Source organism: Urocampus carinirostris, chromosome 3 (genome assembly GCF_059441175.1).
Source record: "Urocampus carinirostris isolate Australia breed hairy pipefish chromosome 3, RoL_Ucar_1.0, whole genome shotgun sequence".
In the NCBI taxonomy this organism is placed as follows: Eukaryota; Metazoa; Chordata; class Actinopteri; order Syngnathiformes; family Syngnathidae; genus Urocampus; species Urocampus carinirostris.
Window position 1 is genome coordinate 30,527,446 of NC_142351.1, and position 15,053 is coordinate 30,542,498.

The window sequence follows — 15,053 nt, forward strand, 5'->3', positions numbered from 1 at the left end:
ATGTACTGATCAGTGTTTCTGGCTGTGAGGAAAAATACTCTGATGAGGAGATAAGCTCTCATGCCTTTTCATTTCTCATTCATACCACTGGTGGTGTTGTAGTAACGTGTCGGCACCCTCACCACCGCATTCCTGTTTCGATTCGTTTAAAAAAAAACATTTTGCTATTTTAGCAATTATTAGCGATATACCAAGTATATAAAGAGCCCAATTGTTACACGGTAGCTCTTACTGTAGTCTTAAGATGTGCCTAATAGTACGGTACTCCATATTTATGTATGAAAAATATGACAAAAGAGTCATTTTTGGGGGTGTGCCTTAAAATCAGGTTTGCCTTATAGTGCGAGAAATACGGTATATAACCCAATTGGTATTTTCGATAAAATTGCCTAACTTAATAGTGAATATCAATATTTGGAAAGTTTAGTTCCTGGTTGTGAAATGGTCTGTGTCACACAAAGAAGTGGCAGCAATCTACAGATCAAAACTGTGGTTTCTATGCCAAGAGATTGGGATCTACTTTACCCTAAAACATCTCAAGAATGTTATTGACACACACTTGATTAAAAATCTTTGGCCTCAACCTGTCATCCTTTTTTTTGTTTCAAGTTACTTATTTAGGTTAGCTCAGTGCCCTTGGGGGTAGGGCGCCAGCCCCAAGACTGGGAGGTTGCTGGTTCGGCTGGGTCATACCTAAGACTTACAACATTGGTACTCATTGCCTCCCTGCTTAGGGATTGGAATTGGGGGGTTTGGTCACCTAATGACTCCCAACACATCAGTTGGGTTGAGCGAGGGGGCTGGGAATCCCCTCCTCTGTATCAATCTCCCAGAAAGAGTCAGAAAAGACTCTAGCCACCTCCCACTAGAGAGATATGGCTCCGGTATATATAATAAGATATTTGTTCATTTTGAAGTGTAATGTTTTTTGCTACATGATTGAAAATAGATAAATAAATGGTATTGCAGTACCTCCGGGAACGGTGCATTCGCAATGATCGCAGCAAGGCTTTAGGGCTAGGACCTTAGCTTGGCCTTTTGGCTGAGAGTAAGTGTCCCGGCTCCTAGGCTTTGTAGCGTATTATGAACTGACCGATAACGGATAATGGATAATGAATAACGAAGATAGATCAATAACCCTTAAAACCCCCAAATAAATGAGAAACAAGATAGATTTTTAATTATCATGTTATGATTGACCTGGCCAGAACATTTTTTGAAGTAAATCAGCACTTCACGTGCAGTAAGATTGTGGGCTAACCTGACTAGCAGCTCTGCTCTCTGCTGTAAAGCCAGTGCGACCTGGTGGGTCCTTTGCAGAGAATCAGCATGTAGGAGAGCCTGGATAAAACACGATTTAAATGCTTTTCGATTTAGATGTTCAGCTTTCAGTTGTGTGCATGTGCGTGTGCTAACCTCAATCGCCTGCTGGAGGCGCTCGTGCTCCCTCTGCAGCTGCTCAGCTTCAGACAAACAGCTGGAGTTGAGCATGCAAGACGATAGCATGACCTCACCCTCCGTGATCCAACTAAGCACCTGAGCGACACACGTGGATGGAAATGTCATTTAAGCAGATGTGAACAATTGACTCATTCGACCTGCAGGTCTGTGTACGTGTTACCTGTTTGACCTGGTTCTGCAGGTGTCTGAGTTGCAGGTTCTGCTCCAGGTGTGTGTGAGTGTGATCTGCTATTTGCTGCAGTTCCTTCTGTCTGTCCACCATTAGGCGTTGCAGCTCCTCTACCTGAGAGGAGAGATCGCCCTCCACTTCTGACAGCTCAATTCCTGAATATGGATGAGAAACACAGACACGTGCACATGCCCGTCAGAAAATAGACAACGCCAATGAAATGAAGTACGTTACTACAAAATGAGCAATTGCCAATCAAATGCTTACTGTGTGTCTATGTGTGCGCTTGTATCTCCAGCAAAGTCAATGATCTGGTTTCCATGGGGACCAGCTGAGAGCAGTTTCCATGGATACCATCCCCCTTTCTCCCTCCCCCATTCTATCCCCCCCCCCAAATAAATAAATAAATAAATAAATCATCTGTATGCTACAGAAGCAGTCCAACTTACATCAGCCACTCTGTATTACTGCATCATGTTCTACTCTATCAAATCTTTCTTTTTACAGTCATTTTCCAAAATCGCACTGGTAATGGTATCGAATGGATGTTTCAAGCTCCAAATAGAAAATGTATACAGGTGCTTCGCAGCCCCATTCCTCAGTAACTAATCTCTGTCATTGTCAAGTCAAACTCACAGGTGAAGTCTCCAGTTTTAAGAAACGGCTACAGGAAAGATAAAAAAGTAACAAGCAAACCTAAAACCAAATTAATACACAGATACGATGCATACATGTCGTTCTATGTAGTTGGATCCAGATGGCAGCTGCTGCAAATGAGGCAGGGATTCCCAGACTTTCTGTCCCCAGCCTCCTCTTAAAGTTCCACCAGGGGACTATTGGATTATTTCCAGCTGTGGGGGATAGTCCCAGCACCAGACATAAATCGACCCTAGAGGTATTTGTGTTTATGCAACCTCACCTTTCTGATTATGAAAAGGTTATCCACATCTGCTGCCTTGATATCATACTGTATTTGGGATGAAGATTTCCAGTTTTATTACCAAGTGAAATGTACAGTTTGATTAGGGCATCAGGACCAAATGATCTGCCCGGACTGGTTTTGTAACCTTAATCCAACAATAGTATTAATTTTATAATCCAAATATATTCTCACTATTAACTTATTTAGTACCAAAGATGCTTTTTCAAAGTCCAGCTACTCAGTTCCAGTTACTGTATTTATTTTGAGTATTACTTCAACTGTTATTTGTCTGACCACTTATCCTAACAGGGGTCGCAGGGGGTACAGGAGCCTATCGCTGATGACTTTGGGCAGTGGGCAGGATACACTGGAATGGTTGCCAAGCGATTGCCACACAGTGAAAATCCATCACTAAACAGGTATTCATACATAAGGGACAGTTTGGACATGGAAATTGACCTGTTATTCATGTTTTTGGAATGTGTGAGGAAACAAGAAAAAATAGAAAAAAATATCCTCATTCTTCTTTTTTTTTCAAGCTAACACAAACCGCTAAGCCTGTACTTTCAAACCAATCCAATTCAAGAATCAGATTCAGATTCAGATTCAGATTTACTTTATTGTCATTCGTGTACACGTGTATACAGAACGAAATGTCGATACATCTGACCCGCACAGTTTCTTTGAACGTCAGCCGGGATAGATAAGATTAACCATGTCTTCGTCAGAATTTTAGCTCAGCAGTTCGTCATCAGTCATGTGACATTTTGGTCTGTTTTTTTAAAATTTGGTTTGCAGTCGAGCAACTCACCTGTTGACTGCACCTCGGTGATGTATTGCTGGAGGTCATGACCTTGCTGGACCACCTCATAGGTCATGTTGTTCACAGCAAGCCTCCGTTCCATGTGCCTGTCATTTAATCAATGATTCAAAGTATGGAAATTCAGTCTTGTGCAAACATATTCCCTTCAAAAAAAGTGTCCACCTGTGAATGCGTTGCTGTGCTAACGTGAGTACTTCCGGGTTTGCCTCGGCTAGCCGCGACGGTCCCAGTGCTTGCTTGTCTTGGTTCGTTTCACCTAGCCGCTTTTCAGCAGAAAGATCCTGGGATTGTTTTTGGAGCTCCTGTTTCCAGGCATCCATCTCCCCAGTTACCTAGAGAACAGTGCATACACGTTGAACCACAACTGAAAGGTTTGAAAGTCATTTTGGAATGTGTCAGAAAGCACCTCCAGTATGCACTGTTGCAGGATACGCAATTGCAGGTAAACATCTAAACGAATCTTCCTCTGATGGAAAACCTCCTCGAGCTGAACGTGGAACTCTTCGAGCTGTTGCAGTACTGACTCCACATGAGCCACTGAGCTGCCCTGAGGCCTAAAACAAATGCACACTACATTTACTTTGCAATTCACCTCCAGGATTCATCTTCAGACTTAGCTGAAAACAAATGCACCCAAGTACTGAACAAACACACTGACACTATATTGAACCTAAGCTAGGATATGAAAGGAAGTTGGCACGCCAACCCGGATAAACCATGCGGGAATGGGACGTGACTCAATCATCTACGCTTTCTACCTGAGTTGCAGGATAAGGTCTTCCCCTTCTCTGATGACACTCATCGCAGCTTCCTGCAGGGCGGGGGTTAGAGGTGGGGGTTAATGTGAGGGTTAGAAGTCAGGGTAAGAGGTGGAAAAGATGTCAGGCCTTTGTGAGGGGGTTAGTGTAAAGGTCAGAGCTTAGTTTCAAGAAAGTACCTGTGTGTTGGCCTGCTGCTGTTGTTGCTGGTTCATGAGCGTCTGCAGCGCTTCCACTGATTCTGAACCGATGCACAAGTCAGCTGACAGCTGCTTCTGAAGTCCTTCCATCCACGATGAGAGCTGTATGAGGGAGTCGGGTGTTTTGTTAGAGATCTATTTTGAAACATTTACTACAGACGTTACCTCTTTGGTGTGTGTGTAGAAGGAAACAGCCAAGTCGAGGAGCATCTTCCTTTGTTCAACTTTCTGAATAAATGCCTGTGGGAACAACACACACACACTAATTGCATTTTTTGGGGGAAGATACCCAAAAGATCTGCTAAATTCTGATGTCCAGTTTGGTCACCTGCATGCGGAGCTCCAAATCACGGGAAGCTTGGTAGATCTCTTCTTCCTCACACTCGCCGGACTGGGCCAGTTGGTCAGCTACTCCCAGAAGTTTCTCTGCGTTGGTGTAAGTGTTCTAACACATTCACATAAAACAAATGTGCACAGTAAATGTGCTACATATTTGTAAAGGGAAATGTGAGACTAGTGAAAGCCATACTCAACCTGGGCCACTTGTTGGAAATCATTGTGACGTTTCTGGAGAGCTCGTGCTCGATGCAGAGACTTCCCAACACCACTGTGTTTGTTAAGGAAAACCTCTCCGTGCTGCTCCACCCAATCCAGCACCTAAAGAAAACTTTATAAGAATAAAGCAGCTGGGAAGAGGCAGGTCCCATTATTTTAGTAGATGTGTGCATTGAACCTGTCTGACATCTTGTTGAAACACACAGAGTTGAAGACGTTGGTGGAGGCGGAGCTTACGATGTTGCCATGCGTTCTCCAGTTCATGATTAGCCTGCAGCGGAGTTGTGTTTATCTATGCCTGTCTTTACCCTCAGTAACATTGAGATACAAAGTTGGGTCTACCTGCATGACTTGATGCAGTACTCCCATAATGCCATGCGTAGTGGCAGTGAAGTCTGGTTTCGATGACATGTCGCTGCTATCAGTCATCGAGCTCCGGTTTAGGACTTCCAGCAAAGCTTTCCCGCTCTCGCTGACCTGCAAACATGCAGGTGAGGGAAAAGAGTATCAAACTCATGTGCAGATCGACACACAGCTGCAAAGACATTCACCTGGGTGTAGGAGGCAGATATCTCTTCATTTAGCTCTTGGTGTTTTTTCACAGCTTCGTCCAGCTCAGTCGTTGCCAAAGGCAGCGATGCCTCAGCATAAGCTTGAAGCCAGACTTCTGCTTTGTCAAGGAACTGTTAACACAACCAGGTAAAACTAAAGGATGGGGACGTTATGAGGATCGTCCAACCTACCGCTCAGGAGCAATTTGTGGCCCACTATCCATTTTTAAGCAGCCTACAAAAAATACTGAAAATATTTGCTACTAGAACACATTTTTGGAACACAGTGTACAACTTTTTTAAATATGCAAAGTTAACCATTAAATATTTAAATAATGTGAATAAAGTCACGTGAATGATTTTGAGTTTGACGTACTTGGTGAAAGTCTATAAACGTAGCCCTTACAACATCCGATGATCTGTTAAGTATGCAGCTTTCAAAAAGAAAAGAAGTATAGGCACCCCTGAAGGTAATTGTTCCTCTACTTGTAGTCTGTTATTTGTGCTTGCACTATTTCGGTAGGGAAAAATGTGTTTTAAAACCAAAAAGTAACTATGTAGATTTGATTTAGGAACATCTGCTTAATGTAATAATAACAAACGATGTAAATTTTCATTAAAATGTTAATGGTTAACAATGATAACCAGTACTAAAACTGTTAAGCCGCTGATAGGCATATCATTTTTTTCCTTAAAGGGATTTATCTTACAACATTTTACTGTCATTCACATAAGTTATAGATTAAGTACTTGTAGTACTATTTTTATATTTCTTTGTATCCATGATTGTACTATACAGTACAATATAAAAACTATACGTCACTTTTTGCTGCTGACGCCATTCCAAGACCCCCCAATACAATCAAAAACAATTAAGCATGAAAAATGTAGAATAAATCCTGAGCGCTAAAATTTTTTTCTTCATCTTAAAAAAGCTGACTTTAACCAGAAATGTGTTTACAAAGGAAACAAATTGGTGAAGTATGATAACCCACGAGGGAATTCACACAAACTAAACCATGAAGTAGCGAGGGAACACTGCGCAATCTGGCACAACAGAAGAGCATCACGATAAATGACGATTGACTAATCACCTGCTCTGCCCCTTGGTGAAAGCCGGTTGCCATGGATAATGTGTTGCTGCGCTCTTCCAGTGCTGTAGTCAGTGACTTCCAGTCTTCCTGTAGCTGCAAAGACACCGCGGCAATCCTCTCTGCCCCAAAGTGACCAGCTTCTGCAAGCCTGGCTGCAACAGTCACCACACTGTCTACATTTACACTCCCGTTCTACGAACACACATGAAAAGTCATGTAAGCAAACAGTTAAACAATACAATTTAGTGCCTTCACACACAGTACTTACCATCACATTAGATGTGAAAAGCTGATGTTGCGTTTGTAAGTCAACGGCGTGCTGATGGTTTTGACCGACCTCCACTATAGTCTGGACAAACAGCTCCTTACTGTGAGCGATCCATTCGGACATCTACGGGAGGAATTTTTGACATTATTGGATGAAGCAATTTATGGAGCACTGGTGGCCAAGACTGTTCTTGATCACCTTAGTGGCGTCCTGCTCGAAAAGGTGTAACTGCAACGCCTGGTCCAGGTGGAGCTTCTTGTCGCTCCAGCTCTGGAGCAGGTGAGTGCGGGCCACCTGAAGACGGTCAAGAAGAGAGGTGACTTTTGGCACCACACTTTGAAAGTCAGCCCCACCGGACAGCCAGCTGCCATGGCTCCCGCCACAGCTCTCATTTGAGGTGTCCCCGTGGGAGGGGCCCAGTCGCATGCGCTGCAGCAAGCTCTTCCCCTCTCGATCCAGGGAGTCAACCGGCGCAGTTGCAATCGTGTTTCGAAGGCGACTGTGTTCCTCGAGGATTCTGGAGGTGTGAAATGCTTACCATCAGCAATCGATACAGAACCACCTTTAGGGTCACAACGGAAAGCTTTAGGCAGCTTATCCTAATCAATAAAAGGGATTCTCACTTGCGGGATTCATCCACATCATGCGGTTCTGGTAAGCTGCTCAGCCCAACTTCCAGCTGATCCAATTGTTTCAACAATTGCGAAGCTGCCGCTGAAAAATCCTCTATGCCCAGACGCAACTCGGTCCACTCTACATGATCGTACTCCAACGAGCCACCAAGGTCAGTTGTCAGCTGAGAGGGGTCAACCAACCGGGACAGACCTTCTACGGACACTAGACTGGTCTGAAGACAAAATTGTGCATCTATAAGAATCTTTGGTGGTCAGAAGGAATTGGTCGATAGCCAGTTTAACAATTTACCATCGTGTTTAAAAGACAACTTTTCAATTACCTCTAATAAAGTATGCCACCAATAATGAATTCGCTTTTTTTTCATCGCGGGCAAATTAAAAACTGTTTGCATGACTTGCTCATCCGCAGAGTCAAGTAACTAGCAGGTCAGCGGCCTCTTAGAAGCCAAATGCTTTGCAGAAAAAAATGGGGACTTGGGGTGGATGAAATGAGACACATGACAATTTGCTAAAAAAGTGTATTTTTATAAGTATGTGCTTCTTTTTGTTTTTGTGCTGTTGATCTTCTTTGTTTTTCTTTTTAAACCCTTTTTGTTGGGGTTATCCAAATAAAAATAATACATTTATACCAAAAATGTCAATTTAATTGAATTCAGCAAATTTGGGCTTTGTTTGTGTGGTGGTCATTTAATAATAATAACTAACCAAACTTATAATATCAATATCATCATTAAATGTCGTCAGTGGTATTTTTGCTTAGGTTTAACATAACGTAAGAATAGCAAAACGACCCGTGCTTAATCGTCAGGAATAAAATATGAAGTAGTGTTCTTGAAATAGTCATGTTTAAAAACAACCCCTTATTGTACCTCAAAGCTGAGTTTGGCACTGCCCAGGTTGGTTTTGTGTTTTTGCCAGAATGTATCCGGCTTGATTAGCAATGCCGTGTGGATGTCGGAGGAAAAAGACTCCTGCAAAGTCCGTAACACCGGCTTTACGCTGTCCCACTTGCTACCTCGCATGTCCACGACTACAGTGAACCCTCGCGCGCGCACGTCCTCACTGAGACAGAAAGAGAGGGAGCGAAAGGGTCAACATTATAGGACAGAAGTGCAACTTGATGTAATGAAAAAAATACCACACCTTGGTATAGTAGACAAGTACGTAACCAGTCGGCTCAAATCTTCTTGTTTTATTCGCTCATGGTTGGTCCTGGCTGGGAACGTAAGGATTGGTCCCCCTCGTTTGTCACGTCCACCTGAACATACAACCGGATGAAAACCCGACAGAACCAAAATGTTGTTTTGCTCTTGCATTACCTGACACAAATGCCACTTTCTCTCTGAGAACTGTCAGGACGTCCCCTGCCCGAACGCAATCTGCTTTAGTGGACCCTGGAAATCCAAAACACATTGTAAGTTGTCCTGCCAATACTATGAAAGGCTCCATGACTGATATTAGAGCAGTTAGGTTTAGGATTGTTTGTACATGTAGGAGTTTAGCTAAGTGACTCATAATGAACGAGGTTTGCGGTCACGTCTTTGATTAGCAACCATCAACACACTCAATTAGCATCCTGAGTGATCAATCAGTTGTCTGTTTGAGTAGAAGACAAAAAATCAGTAAAGGTTGCACGAATGTACACACACATATGCACACTGACTCAGTGATGAGCCCAAAATAACTCATATGTTGGGGAGGGCTTCAGAGAAAGTTGCTCTAACTGTCAGGATTCATTAACCTGATTACACAACAATCATCATGAAGATGTCACTCTGACTTGGGCTGCTTGAAAAGTCATCTAATCATTTTCCATACCATTTATCCTCATTAGGGTCATTGAGTGAGCTGGAGCCTATTAGGATTCACTGTATAGGGCAGAAGCCGGGTCGACACCGCACTTGTAAACCACCATTTGCAAAACACAAAGACGATCAAAAAATCACTATAAATTGCATACCTCAGCCTGATTTTTCTCATGTGAACATGCGTGTTTTGTAAGGTGGGAGGAATAACTGAAGCCCACGCATGAAAACATACAAACTCTGCACATGAAGGCCAGAGCATGGATTGAAATCCCATCAGCCTCAAAACTATAAAGCAGATGACCAAATCACTTGACCAAAACCATACTATAAACAGGGGTCACAAACAAGCGGCCCATAGGCCAATCGCAACCTGCAGGATGATAAAATTAAAAATATCAAAAATATGACGAAAGGCTGGCCAAAATATAAAGATAAGAAATGTTGCAGTTGGCTTAATTTGAGTCTCTGTAGTTTGTATTCTTCATTGTGATTTCTAGCATTTGTTTTTGGTTGCATAACATAATACAACAACATCTAGTGGTCAGATAATACACATGTAAGTAAAACTCACGCAAATTATGGATTATTTTGTACACTGATTGATTTATTTTGATATTAATCTTTGATTTTTATTATACTATTCATTTATTTAATCTTATTTTGTATAGCATTTAAAAAAGATGTTTGAGAACAGTGGAGCATTCTCATCAAAGGTTTTCTTCCCTGTCCAACCTTACCGAGACCCTAGCCCTGGCGGCCCCGTAGTAAATTGAGTTTGAGACCACTGCTTTAGACCCCTTTACAATAGTGTAAACAAGTGTGATGTAGCCAACTTGCTCTGTCCACTCCACGCATCGGCCCGGTATTGCAGTACCTCCGGGAACGGTGCATTCGCAAAGATCGCAACAAGGCTTTAGGGCTAGGACCTTAGCTTGGCCTTTTGGCTGAGAGTAAGTGTCCCGGCTCCTAGGCTTTGTAGCGTATTATGAACTGACCGATAACGGATAATGGATAATGAATAACAAAGATAGAACAATAACCCTTAAAAACCCCAATAACTGTGCGCATTGTTGAGGCAGAACAGCGAATTTTCAGTTTATATCAGACGATTGACAGCTAAAGATCGTGGATCTAAGATAGTACCATATCAAATAAAACGTTGTGATAATTATAAAAGATCTACAAGACAACGCTAGCATAGAACATTTACTTTGTATAGTGGGCTTTGGTTGTCAACACTTAATATTTCCCCGACACTTATCCTACTAAGGCATTCGGCATTCAGGTAAATCTAAACCAAATCGCCACGATAACTGATATGAAATGGTAACCGCAAACGTGAGGTTTCCTAATGATCTTAAAAGAGCCTGTTTTGCCCTTGGAATTGCAAAAAAATGTGTTCTTTGACATTGTGATTTGGGCACCCGTACACATATAAGGCATGTTGTTTTTGTGAATTGCAACTCTAAATATGTATCTCAACACAACAATCTTTCTGGCTCCATCCAAACCAACACTGCTACTCCTGCTGTTTTGGGTCAACAATGCACAGCATCATGTGCTGATGCGGTGATGACATGGGCTTGAAAGAGATCTATTCACTAATCACTGTACAAAGTTTTTTTAAAATGGGATCCAAATCAATTAATTATTTCGCTTCGAAGTCGGATGAAGTTGCCATATTACGGTAATTTAAACGTGGTGGCCGATCAACGAGCGGCATTCCGATTGGCCATGGAGTAAAAAGAACTCGTAAACGGGCATGTGATCATTTATATGGCTGTTTCATCTACGGCACGGTGCTCTGAGCGTACGCCACGCGCACGCGCTCACCACCCAAATTAATGGGCGTATGTGAAGGCATCATGGCGATAAAGCGTTTTGCGCGCACGCTCACACGCCCTACCTGCCGTCGCCAGGCCGTCCGGGCCCGTTTCTCCTGCTCCATCCACCGAATTCATCCTTCTCCTCCTTCCTCCTGCTCCTCCTCCTCCTCGTCTCCGAGCGCTCTCCTCCGTTCTGCTCCGATGCTCGCCTCCTCCCCCGCCTACCCGTCCATACCCGCAGCCTCACATCAGAAGGGGCTCCTGAACCAAGCTAATATTATAGTCCGCCGTAAGGGACGGATGCGTTCCCCTCCTCCCGGTAACGATCACTGGGTCAGCAATGATGCATCCTCCACATTCAGCCTCGGCAGTCCTCGCTCCTTGCTCCACCTTTCTGATGATGATTGTGATGCTTTCTACGTCGACGCCGCGGCACAGCATTGCATCCCCGGCTTCATCGTAAATGGTAGCGTTAGCGTTACCCTAAGCGAGAACCGTTATCTCGCCCCCTGCCACCCTCCGTTCTCTCTTGATGATACCCTCACTCGGTCAGTAGCCGTGAGGAGGCAGCACGCATGCGTGCAGAGGCGCGCCGTGCACGAGGGCTGCGCCAGCTGCTGGACGCGCGCGCGGTTACACACTCGCGACCCTTCATCGTTACTGCCTTGAATTGTCAGTGCACACTGCACTATTCTCCATTTTATATTACTAAAGCTGTATCCCATCTTCAAAGTAATGTACTAATCTAATGTTTTTCAACCTTTTCTAAACAAATGCATACATTTTTCATTAAAGGGACAGTTTGTATTATATGATGACTATACGACACTGTATGGCGCTGGGCTGGGCAACCGAAAACTAGTGATAGAAAGCGCAAGGAAGAATATCGTACAAACTATGGTGGCTCAACTTGACCAAAAAGCACAATTTTACTTATCGTTAGTTTGCCAAGCCTTTTTGAGATTTTTGGGTACTCGTAGCATCAAGATGACGGAAAATCGTGTCAGCTCCCCGAGGTGAGGGTCAAGTTAGGTAATATAAACGCAAGGTTCTTGACGTACATTTTAACATTGAAGTTTATTATAGTACATTTACCTTTCCTCATTTTTAAGGCACACCGTGAAATATTTGACCACTATATATCGCTGTATTGTTTATTTCAACCAAGAATGAGTGCTACAAAGCACAAGGAAGAATACAAACCCTGGATACTCAAATGAAAGGTAAGATCTTAAGCCCAAGTTTTGGGCCCAATTCGAGTCGGGCCTAAAATGTCCATCATTATGCTCGGGTTGGGCTGGGTTTCTCTCTCACTAACTTTTTTTCTTATCATCCACCCATTATCCTTGCCCCTGCCTCTCCCTCCCTTTTAACATGCCGCACGTCTTAAGGACATATTGCTGCTTTGGTTTATACTCCAATTTTCAAACTGTCAAAATGAAATATAGCCTTAACATTTTCCCTCAGAGTCGGCTGGATTTTTTAGGCCAGGTCTTTCTTGTAACTCTAAGTGACTGCACTATTTTTCTTCTAATATTTTGGGCAGCCTTTCATAAGATTTATGTGGGTACCGTTGCAGTAAGATGGTAAACAATCATGTCAAGTCCCTCTAGGTCACAGGTGTCAAACAGGCGGCCCGGGGGCCAGATCAGGCCCGCTAAGGGATTGAATCCGGCCCGCGAGACAACACCCAGAGAAGCGCAAGAGAAAAACAAGCTAGAGGTTGAAATATGTCAACTTGATGTTGCCAAAGCCAGGTGCCTCTCACAAAGACACTGTACTAGTATTTATTTCTCTCTCTCTCTCTCCCTCTCTCTCTCTCTCTCTCTCTGTCTCTTTCTCTCTCTCTCGCTCTCTCTCTCTCTCTCTCTCTTTCTCTGTCTCTTTCTCTCTCTCTTTCTTTTCCACCCCTTTTCTCCCACTCTGTCTCTTTCACTCTCCCTCTCTCTCTCTCTCTCTCTCTCTCTCTCTCTCTCTCTCTCTCTCTCTCTCTTGTCTCTCTCTCTGTCTCTTTCACTCTAACTTCCTTTTTTCTCTTTTGTCTTTTTCTCTTCATACCCTTTGCGCTTTCGTTTCTCTTTTCTCTCCTGTCGTTCCATTTCTCTTTGGATTTCTTTCTTCCTCTCCCTTTCTTTTTCCCCACTCCCACGACTTTTAAGCTTTTGTTTCTCACGCTCTCTCCCCCTCTCTCTTTTTCTTTCTTTGTCCCGCCCTCTCTCCTTTCCCCTCCCTCTTTCTCTTATTTCTTCATCTCTCTTTTTCTTTCTCTTTAATCTACTAGTCCGGCCCCCGACAGAATGTTTGTTCTATTGTGTGGCCCCCGAGTTGAAATGAGTTCGACACCCCTGCTCTAGGTGAACCTCATGTTGTGTAAAATAAATACACATTTCTTAACTTATGATTTTTTTTTTTTAAATGCAAGTTTGTATGATGGTTCATATATGTTTTCTTATTATTCAAATGAATGGTTTTTTTTTTAACAAATGAAGTTTTTACCATTGGAGGTGCTGAATAATACACAATCACCCTTTAAAAAATCTTGAGGCACACCGTCCATTGAAAATGTTTAAAAATATATTCCTGACACCGGGTTCATGATTCATGTCAAACAGAAATAAAACATGTACAATAGTTGGTAATGAGTCTTTCACAACACTGTGGAGGAAGTTTGGCCCACTCTTCTTTGCAAAATTGTTTAAAATCTGCCATATTGGAGGGTTTTCTAGACCACAGCATCTCAATTGGATTCAAAACCGGACTTTGACTTAGCCACTCTAAAACCTTCATTTTGGTTTTATTTAACCATTCAGAGGTGGACTTGCTGGTGCGTTTCAGATCGTTGTCCTTCTGCCTGTTCCGAGAGCGGTTTAGTTTGAGGGCACAAACTGATGGCCGGACGTTCTGCTTCAGGATCTTCTAGTAAACACCAGAATTCATTATTCCGTCAACCACAGCAAGTTGTCCTGGTCCTGTGGCAGAAAATCAGCCCAGTTAAGGTCAGTGTTCATGACTCTACTATAAGAAAGATACTGGCCAAAAATGTAGCCCATGGAAGACTTCCCAGGTGAAAACCCCTGGTGTTTACCAGAAGATACAGAAGGAGAACGTCCAGCCATCAGTTCGCGCCCTCAAACTCAACCGCTCTTGGATCATGCACCAGGACAACGATCCGAAACACACCAGCAGGTCCACCTCTGAATGTCTCAAAAAAAAAGTGGCCAAGTCAAAGACCGTATTTAAATGCATTTGGGCACCAGGGTTTCCCCATAGGGCAGCTGAGGTGCCTGTGGACTTGTTCTGAAAATAGCTCACCAGTGCTATGTCCTTGTGATATTATTGTCAAAAGTTTTTTTAGTGGTTGACTGGGTCTATTTAACCCTACGTACCTACTATTTAACCCTACTTTAATCAGTCTTTGTTGAAAGTGGGAAATAAGTACACTACCAAAAAACGGTTGGTTGGTTAGTTGGTTGGAAACATGCCTATCAGAAAAACATTGCTTTCAATTAAGACAAGTAAACCTGATAATAGATTTGAAAAGAGCAAACTGTTTAAAGTACTGTTTTTAAGAAATCATTTTCCACTCAATGTTAAAGTGAAAAAACACATATTGCTTTCAATAAAACCAGGACATTCTGAATATTGTAAAACCTGTAGTAGGTATTCAAAATACTTTAGTTTCAAGGAGAATAGTCTAGTAAAAAATAATGAAGTTAGAAAAATAATTTGATCCGTCCCCTCATTTTAGAAATGCATTTCAAACTGGGTCCCCTTTGTGCTAATTAGTAACAAAAAGGAGCTCCCAGCTTCCGAAAGATTGGAGACCCCTGCCGTTGTGTGACCTTAAACAGGCAGTTCATACTAGAAACCCAGCAATATTGAAGGTTTTAAACAATTTTGCAAAGAAGAGTGGACCAAAATCCTCCCACAGAATTCCAAAAGACAACCAATTATCGTAAACATTTTATTTCTCTTACCACTGC

The 15,053-nt window shown here is 42.8% G+C and overlaps 1 protein-coding gene across 2 annotated transcripts in view; it reads right to left on the minus strand.

Annotated features, from left to right (window-relative positions):
* The window catches only part of LOC148369396 (kalirin-like), a 52,084-nt gene extending 40,472 nt beyond the window's left edge, over positions 1-11,612 (minus strand). Inside the window, exons 1-22 of one of the 2 annotated variants that reach the window (XM_088331394.1) lie at positions 11,151-11,612; positions 8,756-8,830; positions 8,580-8,694; positions 8,306-8,498; positions 7,425-7,648; positions 7,000-7,318; positions 6,802-6,924; positions 6,534-6,725; positions 5,440-5,571; positions 5,231-5,365; positions 5,067-5,159; positions 4,868-4,990; positions 4,662-4,778; positions 4,499-4,573; positions 4,313-4,435; positions 4,134-4,186; positions 3,782-3,929; positions 3,538-3,707; positions 3,364-3,461; positions 1,622-1,785; positions 1,417-1,536; positions 1,262-1,341 (exon numbers count right to left, since the gene is read on the minus strand). In XM_088331394.1, coding sequence (XP_088187520.1) covers positions 1,262-1,341; positions 1,417-1,536; positions 1,622-1,785; positions 3,364-3,461; positions 3,538-3,707; positions 3,782-3,929; positions 4,134-4,186; positions 4,313-4,435; positions 4,499-4,573; positions 4,662-4,778; positions 4,868-4,990; positions 5,067-5,159; positions 5,231-5,365; positions 5,440-5,571; positions 6,534-6,725; positions 6,802-6,924; positions 7,000-7,318; positions 7,425-7,648; positions 8,306-8,498; positions 8,580-8,694; positions 8,756-8,830; positions 11,151-11,205 — 2,927 coding nt within the window. In that variant the 5' untranslated portion in view covers positions 11,206-11,612. The remainder of the gene's footprint in view (positions 1-1,261; positions 1,342-1,416; positions 1,537-1,621; positions 1,786-3,363; positions 3,462-3,537; positions 3,708-3,781; positions 3,930-4,133; positions 4,187-4,312; positions 4,436-4,498; positions 4,574-4,661; positions 4,779-4,867; positions 4,991-5,066; positions 5,160-5,230; positions 5,366-5,439; positions 5,572-6,533; positions 6,726-6,801; positions 6,925-6,999; positions 7,319-7,424; positions 7,649-8,305; positions 8,499-8,579; positions 8,695-8,755; positions 8,831-11,150) is intronic. The other variant, XM_088331393.1, reaches the window with a different exon arrangement.
* Positions 11,613-15,053: the final 3,441 nt, after the last annotated feature.